This window comes from Bubalus kerabau, chromosome 3, assembly GCF_029407905.1.
Source record: "Bubalus kerabau isolate K-KA32 ecotype Philippines breed swamp buffalo chromosome 3, PCC_UOA_SB_1v2, whole genome shotgun sequence".
In the NCBI taxonomy this organism is placed as follows: domain Eukaryota; kingdom Metazoa; phylum Chordata; class Mammalia; order Artiodactyla; family Bovidae; genus Bubalus; species Bubalus kerabau.
In genome coordinates, this window is record NC_073626.1 from 186,675,982 (window position 1) to 186,692,997 (window position 17,016).

The 17,016-nt window shown below is 47.0% G+C and overlaps 1 protein-coding gene across 3 annotated transcripts in view; it reads right to left on the reverse strand.

Moving 5' to 3' along the window:
- The window catches only part of OTUD3 (OTU deubiquitinase 3), a 34,184-nt gene extending 18,718 nt beyond the window's left edge, over positions 1-15,466 (reverse strand). Inside the window, exons 1-3 of one of the 3 annotated variants that reach the window (XM_055574275.1) lie at positions 15,101-15,466; positions 6,811-6,959; positions 1,646-1,758 (exon numbers count right to left, since the gene is read on the reverse strand). In XM_055574275.1, coding sequence (XP_055430250.1) covers positions 1,646-1,758; positions 6,811-6,959; positions 15,101-15,321 — 483 coding nt within the window. In that variant the 5' untranslated portion in view covers positions 15,322-15,466. The remainder of the gene's footprint in view (positions 1-1,645; positions 1,759-6,810; positions 6,960-15,100) is intronic. The other 2 variants (XM_055574276.1, XM_055574277.1) reach the window with 2 other exon arrangements.
- Positions 15,467-17,016: the final 1,550 nt, after the last annotated feature.

The following is a 17,016-nucleotide window of genomic DNA, read 5'->3' on the forward strand; positions in this document are numbered from 1 at the left end:
AGGAAAATGGGATTCCCTGGTGGCTCAGACAAAACAGAATTTGCCTGCAATGCAGGAGACACAGGTTTGATCCCTGGGTTGGGAAGTACCCTTGGAGAAGGAAATGGCAACCCACTCCACTATTCTTGCCTGGAGAATCCCTTGGACAGAGAAGCCTGACGGGCTACAGTCCATGGGGTCCCAAAGAGTCAGCCATGACTGAGCAACTAAAACTTTCACTTTTCACAGGAAAACAATGAGGGAAAAAGGTCACTGCTACCTTTGTAATATGGTATATAGGGATATATACTGTGTGCAGATATATACACACGGATGTATCTATGTGTGTGTGCATGCTCAGTCGCTCAGTCGTGTCTGACTCTGTCCAACTCCATGGACTGTAGCCGTCAGGCTCCTCTGTCCACGGGATTTCCCAGGCAACAGTACTGGAGTGCGCTGCCATTTCCTCCTCCAGGGGACCTTCGCGACCGAGGGACAGAACCAGAGTCTCCTGGAGCTCCCGCGGTGCGGGCATACTCTTTACCCCTGAGCCAGTTCTTAAACTGTGGCACTGTGGTATGTCTCTTCCCAGTCACATACGAATGTTTGTATATTTAAGAGTGTGTGTGAATAACATGGATACACACTAAAATGTTAACAGCAATTATCTCTAGGAAGTGTGACTGGGTGATTTTTATTTGGCTTTATGGGCTTTTCTGAATTTTCAAATTGTTCTATAATCATTATGTTTTACTTTCTAATGTAAACAAAGCTAGAACTGGGGAAGCAGTAGAGAAGGGGAGGGAGGAGTCTGGTGGGAACCGCCTGGCCGGTCTCCAGGAGCTGAGCCACAGGGTGACAAGTGCAAGGAGGGCGAGCAAGGAGGGCGAGCAGGGGTGGTCTGTGCACACTTTCATCCCGACCTTTGACTTCCACGCTCCAGAATGTTTGGTTTGATGGACTGTTTGGGAGATCAGGTTAATTTAGAACACAAAGGTAACTTAGAATACCAACGGCAAGGGCAAAGGGGTATGAGGAGGGGAAGGGAGGCCTAAGCAGCTCAACACCATGCTTTGCCATCCCACAGCACAAACTGAACACTTGTGAAATCCTACTTGCTGCAGAAACACCATCAGAATGCTACGGCTAGCTGGGGAGAGCACAGACACAGAGCTTGACGCCCTAGGCCATGAAATTTTGTTGTTCAAAAGTTCTTTTTTAGCAACACTTTATTATAGTCAATTTGGTCTTTGTTTCTCTGCATCTAAAACACAAAAACATACACATGGAACAGGTATATTCACACTAGAATCTGTGTGCAAATCCTCTGAATTCTCATCTAGAGATTTTTACAAAATTATCTATGCTATTTCCACATTAGGCTCTCTGCCCCAAATCACCCAATTAACTAACTGTTAGTTAGTAGTATTTAGTTAGTTAGTTAGTTAGTTAGTAGTATTTCTGGCATTTTAAGTCTCTGAATTATACTTCAGCCTCCATTGGTAATGCAGGGTTTAATTCCAAGCCACCACAAGCTTGGTGAGGTTCACAGTCCAAGCTACCCTGCATAGTTCAATATCATCAGTCAAGCCCCATTATCTTAGGATATCCCCGAAGATAATTTTTAAATAAAGGCTTAACATAAATTCCTCAACAGATGACCTACCTGCCACAATGGGGCATTAAGTTGATGAATCACCACGTTCAACTGATGATTTCTTGCAAAGGCTACAATTGCATCATTGCCGGCAAATGTTCCAGGCTTTGCCAAACTGGCCACTGTATGAAGGAAATAGGAAAGAAAAACAAAGTCTTTATAATGGAAAAACCCAAATGCAAACATGCTTTGGTATTTATTTAGTTCCAAAAATGAGAAATCAGGGTATATGCCTGGAAAAGTCCAATGGCTTTGTCAGAGTCTAGCAGTTTGCACATCCATAGTTCGTTCTCTATCTCATAAATCACTTTTAACCCTCAAAACAGCCCTCTGAGAGAAGTGAAAGAGGTACTATCATGCACACCATCTTACAGAGGAGGACACTAAAGGAGAGGGCAGTTTGTAACTGTGTCCACAGTCACAAGTCAGTACACAGCAGAGCTGAGTTTTATCCCAGGCATCCTGACTCCAAGATCTTGGCTCTTGGCCACTCCGTTATATAGCCTGTCACAATTTGCCCTCAAGGAGTTTACAACCAGTGGGGGACAAACGAGAAAACAGACACTGCTGATATGCAGGTGCTTCAGGAAAGAAACACATAGTAAAGCATCTGGCCTTACACAGAGAAGTCTGACCTTTGCCCCTGGCTCCTGGGAGAGAATCTCTAAAACCTTGGCATTTCCCAAGTGATAGGGGTGTCTCTATTATCCACAGTGTGCCCCTCAGCCACATCTAACCGTTGATGCTAAGTTTATGCATGAGGTGACTTTCGGAGGACCTCCCTGGTCAAGTCACACTAGAAAGATCTCAGGGACTAGAGAATGACTTCAGCCACTTAGGCAATCAATCAATAACATCTACATGATGACAGCCTAATAAAAATTTTGGACACTGATGTTTGGGTGAGGTTCCCTGGTTGACAATACTGTGTACTGTGTAACCTTTCGATATTTTACCCTTGTATAACCTTCCAAGATTCTCAGTTCAGTCACTCAGTCATGTCCGACTCTTTGCAACCCCATGAACCACAGCACGCCAGGCCTCCCTGTCCATCACCAGCTCCCGGAGTTCACCCAAACCCATGTCCATTGAGTCAGTGATGCCATCCAACCATCTCATCCTCTGTCGTCCCCTTCCCCTCCTGCCCTCAATTTTTCCCAGCATCAGGGTCTTTTCAAATCAGTCAGCTCTTCGCATCAGGTGGCCAAAGTATTGGAGTTTCAGCTTCAGTATCAGTCCTTTCAAAGAACACCCAGGACTGCTCTCCTTTAGGATGGACTGGTTGGATTTCCTTGCAGTCCAAGGGACTCTCAAGAGTCTTCTCTAACGATTCTACCCTTCGGCTAATTTGATCTGGATCTTTTCCTTGTGATACACTATATAACTGTGAGTATAACAGACTTCAGTGAGCTCTGTGAGTCCTTCTAGCACACTATCAAACCTGAGAATGGTTCTGAGAAACCACAAATTTGCAGCTGGTGTCAGAAGTCAGTCTTAAGACTGTGTCTTCAAACCTTGCAGCTTGGCTAACTCCAGGTGGGGAACATAAGCCAGTGTGAACAGTGGGGAGGGGAGGGAAGGTGTACCAGATAAACTTCTAAGCTGAGACAACTACAATGCTCCCCAAAGGGCAGGTAAAAGACAAACAGAAGAGGAATGGGTGGTGTTCCAAGCAGAAGCAAGAAAGAGAACACAATGAGTTTACGGACGGCACAGTACTGGCAGGAACTTAGAATGCTGAGATGGCAGGGCGGGGGAGCAGGAAAATATACTGGGAAATGGCAAGAGGGTAGGGAAACAAGAAAATCACACATCATAAAGGCTAAAGAGTTGGAAGGTTCTAGAGGTCAATGGGGAGCTGCCTACAAGTGTTAGACAGGGGAAGACCTATTTGATATATGTTTGATCACCTCTCTGGCTTCCACATGGAAAGCAAAGTGAAAGGGTCAGGAGGCAATGACAGCAATCCACAGTACTGGAGAAATCTAGGCAACTGGTCCAAGAGGCCTGATTCTATGAGGCGGCAGAAATGAGGAAAAATACACTGGAGGAAGTGACAAGACTTCAAAAGTGAGTAGTATGAGAAGGCATTAAGAACATTCAGGTTTCTGGTGGGTATCTGTTTAGTTAGGGAAAAGATGATGCTGATTCTCCAAAGCCATAGACCAAAGAAAAGACACAGTCAGAGGCAAGGATAACCAGGTCCTGAAGAGTTAAGTGAGTCATTCAATTATTCCATCAACAAATATGAGTGTCGAATGTGCCAGCCATTGCCACAGTGGGGAACAGACACAGTCCCTGCCCTCAAAATCTCACAGCGTAACAAGGCAGACGTTAAAAACACGTAACTATACGAGCAGGAAGCGTAACAAGTCCAGGCTTCCACCGACACACAAGGAGAACGTGCAGATTCCAGGTTTCATTTCTGTCTGCCGTGGCGATCAGAGCCACTACCCACTGTGACATTCAAACCAAGACACAGCACCTGTACATCTAAGTCCTCCACCCCTAAACCCGCCACAGGGTCTTCACTGAAGAGGGTCAAAGCAGAATCCCAAGTCACAAACTAAAGATTCTCTTCACATAAAATACTTATTGAATCAATGACTCAACTCATTTTATATATCATTAAACAACAAAACTTGCTCCATATATCCATATTTAATCTATCAACTGGTGACCACCTAATTAACTGATGCCTGCCAGACAAAAAACGATCCAGGAAGAGGACCATGAAAACTCAGTGACTAGAATAAACCACTCAGTGGAGTTTCACTGCTCTGTCTCTCTTGCTGCTTGTGCCTAATGAATGAGTGCTTTCCCAGTGATGAATGAGAAAAGCTTCCTGCTCAAATGTGTTCCTCCTGCCGCCTTTTAATTTATTAAAGCACAGCTACCCTAGCCATTCCTCAAGCACAACTTCAAAATCATCTTTGTCTCTGCCACCTCCAGGGAGGCCTGTCAATTACACTGCCACACTGGGGGCTGCTCTGGACCCACTCATCATCCCCAGAAGAGCCCTGGTGGAAACGTGCTCACCCCTTCACCAACGTGCAGAGCCCTCCACCTCAGCCCCTTCGCAGTCTCTCCCCCACCCACTCCTGACTGGTTCCCAGAGTCAGCGCTCCAAAACACAGAATGATTCTCTTTCCTGAGACAGATAAGACTATGAGCCCTGCGATGAAAATGCTATTTGTAAAACATAAATATATTAGCACCTAGCACAGCAGTCTCAGTAAATAATTGTCAGAATCAAAGCTTAAAACTCATAAGTATTTTCTTACTAGATTTGAGCCTATTAAAGTACTAATTTAAATCCCTGACTTGCCTCAGAGAACTCAGATTGTGTTTGGGTTTGGGGGAGAAATTAAAATGACCTTACTGATTTTTCTGATTATAAAAGTAATTCATAATCACTTAAAAATCAGAAAATCTACAGAAGATAATTTAAATACTCAATAGTCCCAGGATCCCCAGATGGCTGGCACTTACTAAGAACTTATTTTAATTGCATAATCTAGTTTATTCTTTACTAAAACCCCCTAGAAATTAGGTCCTATTATTTCCCCTCAATAGAAGTTCTTGAAAGACAGAGAGTGGTTCCTGAAAAATAACTGGAGCCAAGAGTTATAAAACATAACTAACAACCATAAACTGTTAGCATCTTTCCAGACTTGCAGATGATATCACTCTAATGGCAGAAAGCAAAGAGGAACTAAAGAACCTCTTGATGAGGGTGAAAGAGGAGAGTGAAAAACCTGGCTTAAAACTCAACATTCAAAAAACTAAGATCATGGCAACCAGTCCCATTATTCTGAGGCAAACAGAAGGGTAGGAAAGAGGAAATAGTGACAGATTTTATTTTTCTAGGCTCAATATCACTGCAGATGGTGACTGCAGCCATGAAATTAAGCCATGAAAATGCAGCCATGAAATACAAAGACACTTGCTTCCTAGAAGAAAAACTATGACAAATGTAGACAGCATATTAAATAGCAAAGACATCCCTTTGCCGACAAAGGTCCTTATAGTTAAAGCTATGGTTTTCCCAGTGGTCATGTATGGATGGGAGAGTTGGACCATAAAGAAGGCTGAGCACCAAAGAATTGAGGCTTTCAAACTGTGGTGCTGGAGAAGACTCTTGAGAGTCCCTTGGACTACAAAATCAAACCAGTCAAACCTAAAGGAAATCAATCCTGAATATTCATTGGAAGGACTGATGCTGAAGCTCCAATACTTTGGCCACCTGATACAAAGAGCCACCTCACTGGAAAAGCCCCTGATGCTAGGAAAGACTGAAAGCGGGAGAAGGGGACGACAGAGGATGAGATGGTTGGAGGGCATCACCGACTCAATGGACATGAGTTTGAGTAAGCTCTGGGAAGTAGTGAAAGACAGGGAAGCCTGGCGTGCTGCAGTCCATGGGGTCGCAAAGAGTCAGACAACAACTACAGACCTTTCCTAATTTGTTTTGTATAAATACACCTTTTAAAAATAGGGTCGACCTTGGAATGCGGAGTGGCGCAGTAGATGGGAACCCAGCTGCCAATGCAGGGGACAGAGGTCCAGCCCTCTTCTGGGAGGACCCCACATGCAGTAGATGGGACTCCAGCTGCCAATGCAGGGGACAGAGGTCCAGCCCTCTTCTGGGAGGACCCCACATGCTGCGGGGCAACTAAGCCCGTGCGCCACAGTTACCGAGCCTGCACCCCAAAGCCCTCGAGCCACAACTACGAGCCCGCATGCTGCAACCACTGAAGCCTGTGCGTCCAGAGCCCGCGCTCCGCAACGAGAGAGCCCCTGCAGTGCGCAAGCCACGCGCTGCAGTGAAGGGTACCCCCTCTCTGAAACCGGAGAAAGCCTGTGTGCAGCAACGAAGACAAGACACAGCCAAAAATAAATAAAACTTTTTTCTCCCTTCCCCTCCACCCCAAATGAAGTCACTTTCGAGTTAATTATCATCATTTTTATTAATGGCACCTACATCTAAACGTACTGATTCTTAACTGCCTAACATGCTGCCTGTTACAGAGCAGACAAACAAATATTTTTTGAATAAAAAAATACCATAATTTATGTAATCAAACCCCTAGCTGGGAGGGTCGGGGATGCTAACGGATTTAATTGCCCACTGCGTTACTCCTGGAGGATCCAGTGTCCCACAGTGAACCTACCATGTTTCTCAAAAGGAATGTCATCCTCTACAAAGGGTTCAAAATCTTCCCGCTGCTTTATCATGTAGTCCACTGTCTCCTGTCGGTGCTTGAGATGATTTCGTGAGTGTCCTTCCAACTGATCACCAAGAGCTCTGAACAGGCAATTGCTATCAAAACAAAAATGCTGGTCAAGACCTTTTAAAAATGAGCTTAGTTCATCTCAAACAATGATGCTTCATGGCAGGCCATTCAAGGTAATCTTTCACACAGAGAAGAGATAAAGCATCAACTCTCTGACTGTCCAGGATTCTTCCCAGATACCAGGGGCAGGAGAGCACCAGGGAAGATATTCAACCACATTACCTTTTTGAGAGGCAACAAACAAGAATCTACTCCCCACTTACGAGCTGGCTGACTCAGGAAAGATACTGAACTTCTCTGAGCCTCCACTGCTTCAAGTGGAGTTGGTGATTTACTAACCACCTGAAGACAAGGTCCAGACACTATGGCCACTCCACATCTAAGGGCTATGTATGACGCTCACATCTCCTTCCAAAATGGTAAATCGTATCTACTACCTCTTTTCCGAAAGCCCTTCCACTATGGCTGCACAGCTAACTAATCAACAACTATCAAAAACACAGCAATCTGTCAAGCTCCCAATAGAAGCAATCAAACGTCCCATCCTGTTTTGAGTCCTGAGGACACAGTGGAGAAAGGTGTGGGAAGGGAAGCACTGGGGCCGCCCACAGGCACAGCTCACAGCAACACTCTCCCTCCCTGGCACCTCTCCGCTTACTCAAGGAGCCACAGTGATGTTTCTACTTCTGCCAGATGGAAATTCTCCTAGTTTTCCTTTTGTTTTCTTCCTAAAGTTAAAATGCTGGTAATAAATCTTAAGAGTTTACTTTCACACCCCTTAACGGCTTCTAAAATTCCAAACTACATCACAAACACAGAGCCCAGATACACAGAGACTGAAACACAATCTGGCATCCTCAAAACTAAGGCAAGAGCCGTTCTGAAGCCAAAGAGTTGCCCACTTTCACGTCAAACTGTTCACCTTCCAAATGAAAATCTATGACATTCTAATTCCAAAATATAAACTCATCACTTCTCAAACGACTTTAGACGTAAGTGTTTGGTGACGGAGGTTTTTTTATTTTCAACTTAGAAAAGTGAGTTTTCAACAGAAAGTTGGAGAGGCAGGAATCTCGTCAAACGTATAAGGATTTATACTTTTTTTTTTTTTTTGGCAGGTAAGAAGGGAGATTTAAAAGGCAACAGATTCTATAAACAAAAGAATCCAAGAAACTCTGCATCTGTCTGGGGCAACATTCTAGAAGGGACTAGAACCTAACAGTTCTATACACTAGAATGAGGGGTCTGTTGATAAAATCTAACAATGGTGGTCTTTTTTCAACCACAGGGATAAAAAAGGAAGCCAGTGGATAACATGTTCTCAATTTTAAGCTTCCCTCTCAAACTTTTCTTAAACCTTTACCAACTGCTGCTGCTGCTGCTAAGTCGCGTCAGTCGTGTCCGACTCTGTGTGACCCCACAGACGGAAGCCCACCTGGCTCCTCTGTCCCTGGGATTCTCCAGGCAAGAACACTGGAGTAGATTGCCATTTCCTTCTCCAATGCATGAAAGTGAAAAGTGAAAGTGAAGTCGCTCAGTCGTGTCCGACTCCTAGCGACCCCATGGACTGTAGCCCACCAGGCTCCTCCGTCCATGGGATTTCCCAGGTGAGAGTCCTGGAGTGGGGTGCCACTGCCTTCTCCGTTACCAACTGCTACCACTAGTTTACTCCTAAATTCCATTTAAGAGGTACGATTTGGCAAAAAATTACATATGAAGTTATTTTACATTTGATATCTCAAAATTCATGGTGTTCTACAGAAAGTAACATGTTTTCTAAGAACTTTCAGTAATGGGCAAATATTCCACACACAAGTCAAAAAAGTAGGTATAAAACTGTGTACACTGCATAAGCTCAACCATGTTCATCTGCATACTACGTACACAGATGCAGAGACACACACAAACGTATGCGGGGAAAAAGCACGGAAACCATCACTTAAGCAGCTCTGACAGTGTGCCAGGGGCTGTTCCAAACACTTTCCACGCACTACAAGCATTCAGTCCTTCGGTTAACTCTATGAGACAGGCAGAATCACTATCCCCCTACGGTAAAGTGCCCAAGGTCACAAAATCAGTAGGTGCTGCATCCAGGATTCAATGCCAGGCACCAAAATGTTAGTGAAGTTATCCCTGGGTAGCTAGGAGTATGTGTCAAACTTATTTAAAATGTTAAATATACTTTTCTATATTTAAAAAAAATTTCCTCGAGCTCACTAAAAATAGTCAAAATGAAAAATCAAGACAGATGATCACTTCCTTTCCTAAGTTATAAGGCAATGACACAGAAAATGTGAACACACGCTACAAATGACCAGGGTTCCCTCAGGGAGCCCAGGAAGAGCACGCACCACCCTCGGGAGAACAGTGCGGCCAGTGCCCGAGGGCCGTCAGGAGACCCCGCCGGGTTCCGGGCCCACGCCCTCAGCTACTACACTAGAGCAGCGCCTGTCCGCCCTCACGCTGCTGGTGTTCTGACGTCCTTTGTCCCACGCACCGGGGGGTGTTCAGCAGCATCTCCGGCCTCGACCGACTAGAGGCCGGCAGCGCCACTGCCACTGCTCTCCCTGCCGGCTGGGACAGCCAAAAACATTTCCAGCCGCTGTCCTCCCCACTTCAGAACCACGTCACCAGCCCTACAGATACACGTACAAAAGTCATCAATCACACAAGTAGCATCCAAGGGCTTTGGGGCCTCAACAATTTAGCGTGAAACAATATTGCGACACAGACATGAAAATAATTAACGGGCTCTTAGGGCGCAGTAGGGCTTCCCAAGTGGCACTAGTGGTAAAGAACCTGCTGCCAATGCAGGAGACGGAAGAGCCCTGGGTTCCATCCCTGAGCTGGGAAGAGCCCCTGGAGGAGGCAATGGCAGCCCACTCCAGTGTTCCTGCCTGGAGAAGTCCAAGGACAGAGGAGCCTAGCAGGCTACAGTCTATAGGGTCGAAGGGTTGGACACCACTGAAGCGACTTAAAACACACACAGGGTGCAGTAATAGTACAATATGCAGAAAAATGGGCGGCGGGTCAGGTTTTGTTCCCTTGTAGCTCAGCTGGTAAAGAATCCACCTCCAATGCAGGAAACCCCAGTCCACTTCCTGGGTCAGGAAGATCCGCTGGAGAAAGGATAGGCTACCCACTCCAGTATTCTTGGGCTTCCAGGGTGGCTCAGCTGGTAAAGAATCCACCTGCAATGTGGGAGACCTGGGTTCAATCCCTGGGTTGGGAAGATCCCTTGGAAAAGGGAATGGCTACCCACTTCAGTATTCCGGCCTGAAGAATTTCATGGACTGTATAGTCTATGAAGTCGCAAAAAGTTGGACACGATTGAGTGACTTTCACTTTTGAGGTCAGACCACTGCTAGAGTACTAGATATAATTATGATCAGTACATTTAAGGTATGTTCAAGTGAGGTGATGTGGCTTTAAACCTGGGGACCTTCAGCCTGAAGAAGGCTCCAGGGGACATGAAAGCTGCCTCCAACTGTCTGTCATAGTGAAAGGGATGTTATCCTTGTGCAATAAAACTAAAACCAAAACAAGGAAGCTACAGAGACAAAGACAAACAAAAGGCGACTCTGTTAGTTTTATACAGACAGACCGCACAGACTAAGGATTCTGTACATTTCTATTGTCAAGCCTCAGGAACTGTCCACTTATGTGCTATACAAGATGTTGCCACTATCCACAGGTGATTACTAACCACTTGAAATGTGGTTAATCCAAATTCAGTGTTGAATACTGGATTTTGAACACTTTTTTAAAATGTAAAGTATCTCATTAAAATTTGTTCCATTGACTATATGCTGAAATGACATTTTAGATACAGTAGCTTGCCGTATATACTAAAATTAATTTCATCTGTTTCATTTTACGTTTTTAACATGGCTACTAAAAAATTTTCAAATTATACATGTGGTTCTGATTTCGATCAGGCAGCAATGGGCTCAATCACTGACTCTCAAAAGTGTGATCTCTGACTAGCAACTTGATCATCACCTGAGAACTTGTTCAAAATGAAAATTCTGAGCCCTCCGCCCCAGGCCCGCTGAGTCAAACTCTCTGGGGTTGGGACCCAGCAATCTAGTCTCACTAAGGATTTAATTAGCCCTCCAGTTGATTCTGTTTTATGCTAAAGTTTGAGCAACACTAGGATCTAGACTCTAAATCAGCAGTTCTCAATAAAACTGCACTTTAGAATCACATGTGGACTTTTTTTTTTCAATTATTCACAACCAGGCCCCACTGCCCGAGATTCTGGTGTGGCTGATCTGGGGCAGAGCCCACTCACTGTATTTTTTTCCAGAGCTCCCCAAGTGATTCTGTTGTGCCACCAAGGTGGAAAACCACTGAGCAAGACTCAAAAGATGAGGCTGCTATACACGTGATGTAGGAACTAATGGATATTGTAGATACCCTTCTGTCACTAAAATCCTACAATTATAAAAACAAGGTAAAACTTTAAAAATAAAACAACTTGTCTGAGACAGAAATAAGTAGCTAAAATTAATGATTCTTTAATGCTTTACTATTAGAACACTACTAGTTAGTCCTGTAATTTGAGGCTACATTTAGGAAGACACAACCGGATCGAGTTCAGAGAAATGTTACTACTGTACTGCCTAATCCAATTAGAGATTCTGTTCATGCTACATTCAATCATGTTTTTAAGAACCACATCAAGGTTAAAATATTTCCTGTTTTGAAACTGAATCCAATTTATGTGGGCCCACCCTCCAGACAACAGAATAAATATGAAGGTGGCCCACTAAGCATCACAACACCCCATAAGCGGCTCCCTGATTAATCCATGCCACACTGGTCCAGCCCACATGCAGGCTACATCACAGAACACCAGCTGGTTTATTCCCAAGCACCCAAAGGTTCCAGCATGCTACAAATGCCACGCTGCCAACAATGAATACATTTATATAGCGAGATGCTATCTCGGGCTATTCAATATTCTTATCAGACCAGAATGGAAAGTCAGAAGAGTGCAGACTTGATTATTTTTTCATTACCTAACTTCATATTTCACCAAGAGTACTCAAGAAATATCAACAAACAAAATAGTCCATTGATATCTACTAACCCGTTACAAACACAGGAAGCACCATCCACTGCACAGTGATAAAGCCTGTCTTCACCATATCCAAAAGTCACAATGCTGCTGCTGCTAAGTCACTTCAGTCGTGTCCGACTCTGTGCGACCCGAGACGGCAGCCCACCAGGCTCCCCCGTCCCTGGGGTTCTCCAGGCAAGAACACTGGAGTGGGTTGCCATTCCCCCCTCCAATGCATGAAAGTGAAAAGCGAAAGTGAAGTCGCTCAGTCGTGTCCGACTACTCGCGACCCCATGGACTGCAGCCCACCAGGCTCCTCCATGCATGGGATTTTCCAGGCAGGAGTACTGGAGTGGGCAATACTAAAGAGGACTAAACAGCCCACTGCATGGCACCCATGGGAAGAACTTGTGAACGGAAAGGGGTTCGCTTCACGGAGCCCACAGAGGAGGAATTACCATTATCATTTAACCTAACACTGTCCAAAGAACAGGCTCGTCAGAAGGGAGAGACGTGAGCAATGCAGTCAAGCTGGCCTCCGGCCTCGTCATACTCAACAATTTGCAGATGTCTCAAAAATAAAGCGCTCCTGTGCCTTTATACATATTACTCCTCAGTCCGGAATGCTCTCTTGGCGTATTTCTATTGGCCCTTCATGACCCAGCCTGAAAATGAGCTTCTCTGAGAGGCATCTAGCGCAGGGCAGGTTGCGATGAGCGTGTGCTGAATGGACGCGGTCTCCCTGGCCACTTCAGGGAGTGTTGGCCGCTTTCTTCTCAAGAGTATACTGTAATCAGTCACTGTAAAGAATATGGCAACTTTTATTTTAAGTATTTATACCATTCATTCTTAGAGTACGGCCCAGTTTGGGAAGGGAGGGTGTCTCTGAGGCCTTTTCAGAGTTCTGACTCCGCAACCAATGTCAATTATCCTTTTCACTCTACTTCTCTCACAAGTGTACAGTGGAGTTTTCTAGAGGCTACTTGATATACGATATCTGATGCTATCACTCTGAAAGCTAATATAATGTGTTTGCATACCATGCTTTTACTTTATTTTACTTTCTCATATAGTAAACACTGATAACCATAATCCACATAAGCCAAAGCTCTTTGGAGCCCTCATTCATTCTAAAGAGGGTAAAGGGATCCTAAGACCAGAATGTTTGAGACCTGCTGTCCTGTCTCTCTCTTACTAGGCAATGTATTCCCAGCACCTTCCTCAACCAACGTTTGCCGAAGTAACTAAAGAAATATGCTCTCTTCAGGGGCAGGGGAGCAGAAGTAGTACTCCCAAAGTTTCCCACAGCATTATGAAAACTCCCTCAAGATCTTACAACTCCCTGTGCCGCAATTCCTGCTCATAAGCAACCTTCTGTTGAGTATGTCAGCTTCCTGGACACACTGACAGTGGGAATACCATCCCCAGTATAGCAGACACAAGCAATCCAATCATTTGTAAGGAAGAGTCAGACACCAGCTCAGACCCACCAAATTCAACTAGTACTTCGGTTTATATACCAATGTCTTGTGCTTATGAGTGGCTAGTGCCCAGAATATTTAATAAACTATATTTGACAAAAACCAAGCTATTAGGCTAAAAGCAAGACCCAGCAAAGCAACCTTTGAACTGTAGCGACTCCACTAAGAAAACACCTCTTTGAGGGGCCCTGCTAAGGGCCTAGGTAGCCTTCCTCTATGATATTCTTATCATCATTTATTCAACAAAAATGCAGTGAATGCCTTTAATGTACCAGACAGTGTGTCAGGTGGTGGCGAATAAACTGCAATCAAGCTCTAAATCCAATCTGCCTAAAACACTGCACATATGTAGGAAAACTGCTGCTGCTGCTGCTGCTAAGTCGCTTCAGTCGTGTCCGACTCTGTGCGAACCCATAGACGGCAGCCCACCAGGCTCCCCGTCCCTGGGATTCTCCAGGCAAGAACACTGGAATGGGTTGCCATTTCCTTCTCCAACGCATGAAAGTGAGAAGCGAAAGTGAAGTCGCTCAGTCGTGTCCGACTATCCGCGACCCTGTGGACTGCAGCCCACCAGGCTCCTCCATCCATGGGATTTTCCAGGCAAGAGTACTGGAGTGGGGTGCCATCACTTTCTCCGTGTAGGAAAACTGGGAAAGGTAAATTAAGGCCAAGTCATAAACAGTCTTGATTAATAAGGTGCAACATAATGTAATCCAAAAAACATTTTCCTGCCCCTCTTCCACGATTAAGGCTAAGGCAATTCTATACGGTCTTCAGCTTCATCTTATTCTTGCCTCTTCGCCTAGCTGAGCCCCCAGATGAAGGAAGACACAATAGCCAGGCTGTTATTAATACTACCTCTTCCACCGTGCCACACTCCTGCAACCAGACTCCCGTTTACCTACCCCCACAATGGGGATGCTAACTGATCTCCTCCCCTCTCCCTTCCCTTTTTCTTCTTTCCTCCACACTCCGGGATCCATATCCCTCTTCCTGGGGTCATTTTTCCTTCCCATCATCCATTCTCTCCCTCCTACTACCCCATCTGTTTACCCCGTGTTCTTTCAAAAAGCTAGACCTACAAAGGTGGACTTAGATTCCTGTCTAAACCCCCCAAGCAACCCTGGGTAAGCGCCACGGGTTACAGAGGAGAAACTGAAGTCCATGCAAGGAAGAATCAAGAGAAGCTGCCTTCAACTTAGCAAACGACAGGGCCTCGCAGGCCTAATTTCCCGAGTGTGGCAGGAGGGCAATACCCAACAGTAAGGGCTCAAAGGAGTCCGAGCGTCCTGTCAAGTGGGGCTTACACCTCCTTGCGTCTATCTGACCGTCATTGTGACAGGCAGCTCTTCGTACGGCCCTGCTCGCTGACTGCCTGGCTCCGTCTCATTCCCTCAGGTCTCGGCTTAAGAGTCACCTTATTTTTGCGGGGGGGAGGGGGTGCTTCCCGGCCACCGATCTAAGGGGAGACCTTGTGTCGGGACCCACGGCTCGCCAGGACGAGGCGCCTGGCGGGCTCGGCTCGCGGTCGTCCCGCGCTCCGCCGACGCACGCAGACGGTCAAGCCCCGGCGCGAACCGCGGCGCCGCCCCCCGACCCCGCGCTCCCGGGCCCGCCTCACCCGTCCCCCGGCACCTCCCGCAGCTTCAGCCCCAGGGCCTGCAGCTGGTTGGCGAAGCTGACGAACTCCTCCTCGCAGGCCCCGCCGCCGCCGGACTCCGGCCGGTTCCGCCGCTCCTTGGCCAGGGCCCGGCGCGCCGCCCGCTCGTCCCGCTTGCGCTCGGCCTCGGCTTTGCGGCTGCCGCTGCCCGGCCGGCCCTTGGCGGCCTGCTTCCGGGACATGGCCTCGGCCCCCGCGGCCCGCAGCCGCAGGAGGAAGAGCCGCAGGACCACCGGGGCGGCCGCCTCAGCGGCCGAAGGAGGAGAAGCGGCGCGGGCTACGGAGCCCGGCGACGGCGACGCGACCACCGCGCCTGCGCCAGCCTGAGGATGGGCGGGGGGCGGAGAGAGAGGCACCTCGGTCACGTGGCGGGACCCCGCCCCCTTGGCCTGGCCGGGCTGACAAGCGCCATAGAGAGCTCGTCGGGGAGAGCTAGAGGGGCTCTCCCCGTGGCTGTTTGCGCCGCTCCTCCCCCTAGCGGTGAGCGGACCTCCTAACTGCGGCGCCGCTGGGACCGGAGAGAGCAAAACAGGGAAAGGTTCCAAAGCCGATGCGGAACAATAAATAATAAAGTTGTTCAGTCGTGTCCGACTCTCTGCGACTTCATGGACTGTAGTCTCCGTCCATGGGATTCTCCAGGCAAGAGTACTGGAGTCGGTTGCCATTCCTTTTAGAGGGGGATCTTCCCAACCCAGAGAGGGAACCTGGGTCTCCCACATTGCAGGCAGATTCCTTACTGTCTTAAAGCTGATCACCGAAGCATTGATGCTTTTGAGCTGTTGGAGAAGACTTGAGAGTCCCTTGGACGGCAAAGAGATCCAACCGGTCCATCCTAAAGGAGATCAGTCCTGGGTGTTCGTTGGAAGGACTGAAGTTGAAGCTGAAACTCCAATACTTTGGCCACCTGATGCGAAAAACTGACTCACTGGAAAAGACCCTGATGCTGGGAAAGATCGAAGGAGGGAGGAGAAGGGGACGACAGAGGATGAGATGGATGGCATCACCGACTCAAAGGACATGAGTTTGGGTAAACTCTGCAATTTGGTGATGGACAGGGAGGCCTGGCGTGCTGCAGTCCATGGGGTCCCAAAGAGTCAGACACGACTGAGGGACTGAACTCTTGACTATCTGAGCCACCAGGGAAGCCTAATGGCTCAGCCCACACCCTTGATTTAATCCTGCCCTTCTCTCCTTCTCTGCCTTCTCTCATAACTCAGAGAGAAGTAGCCCTTGTCCAGAACCACTAGTTCCTCTAATAACCTGGATTCCACCCTAACGCCACCAACATAGGTTTGCCTGAACCAAGGGTTTTCACTGGACACAGGACTTTCGATTTTAAAACGGGGACAGCACCAGGCAAACCAAAGTAGCTGGGTAACCCTAATCCACATCTAGCTCCCCTAAAAGCTAAGTCCGTCAGTAATCGCCTCTCCCCTGCAGAACCCCTCTCCTGCCTCGCTCCGGGCTCTCTTACCGCTCTCTCTTCCCACAGGTGTTGCCACGGTGTTGCCTACCCCTTGACCCTCCAAACAGCCTCTTTCACCATTTCTGGAAATGTTCCTAAAGTTTCTGCCCTTAATAATTTTATTTTCGCACTCTACCTACAAGTTCCTCTTTGGGAATAGCCTCTGTGTCCTCAGTTTCAACTAGCGTATTTATCTTCAGCTCTTGTGTTAGATGTGGGTGTAGCACTGAATCAGGCACGGCTATTGTCCTCAAGGAGCCCAGATTCCAGTGAGAGATACAGGCAAGGATACAGCAGTTTCCATGCTGCATGACATGTGTTATCAAGAGTGCAAAAAGTGGAGTGAAAAATGCAAAAAGGTTTCCCAGAAGAGCTGCGTTCTGGGCTGAAGCTCAGAAGATCAGTAGGACTT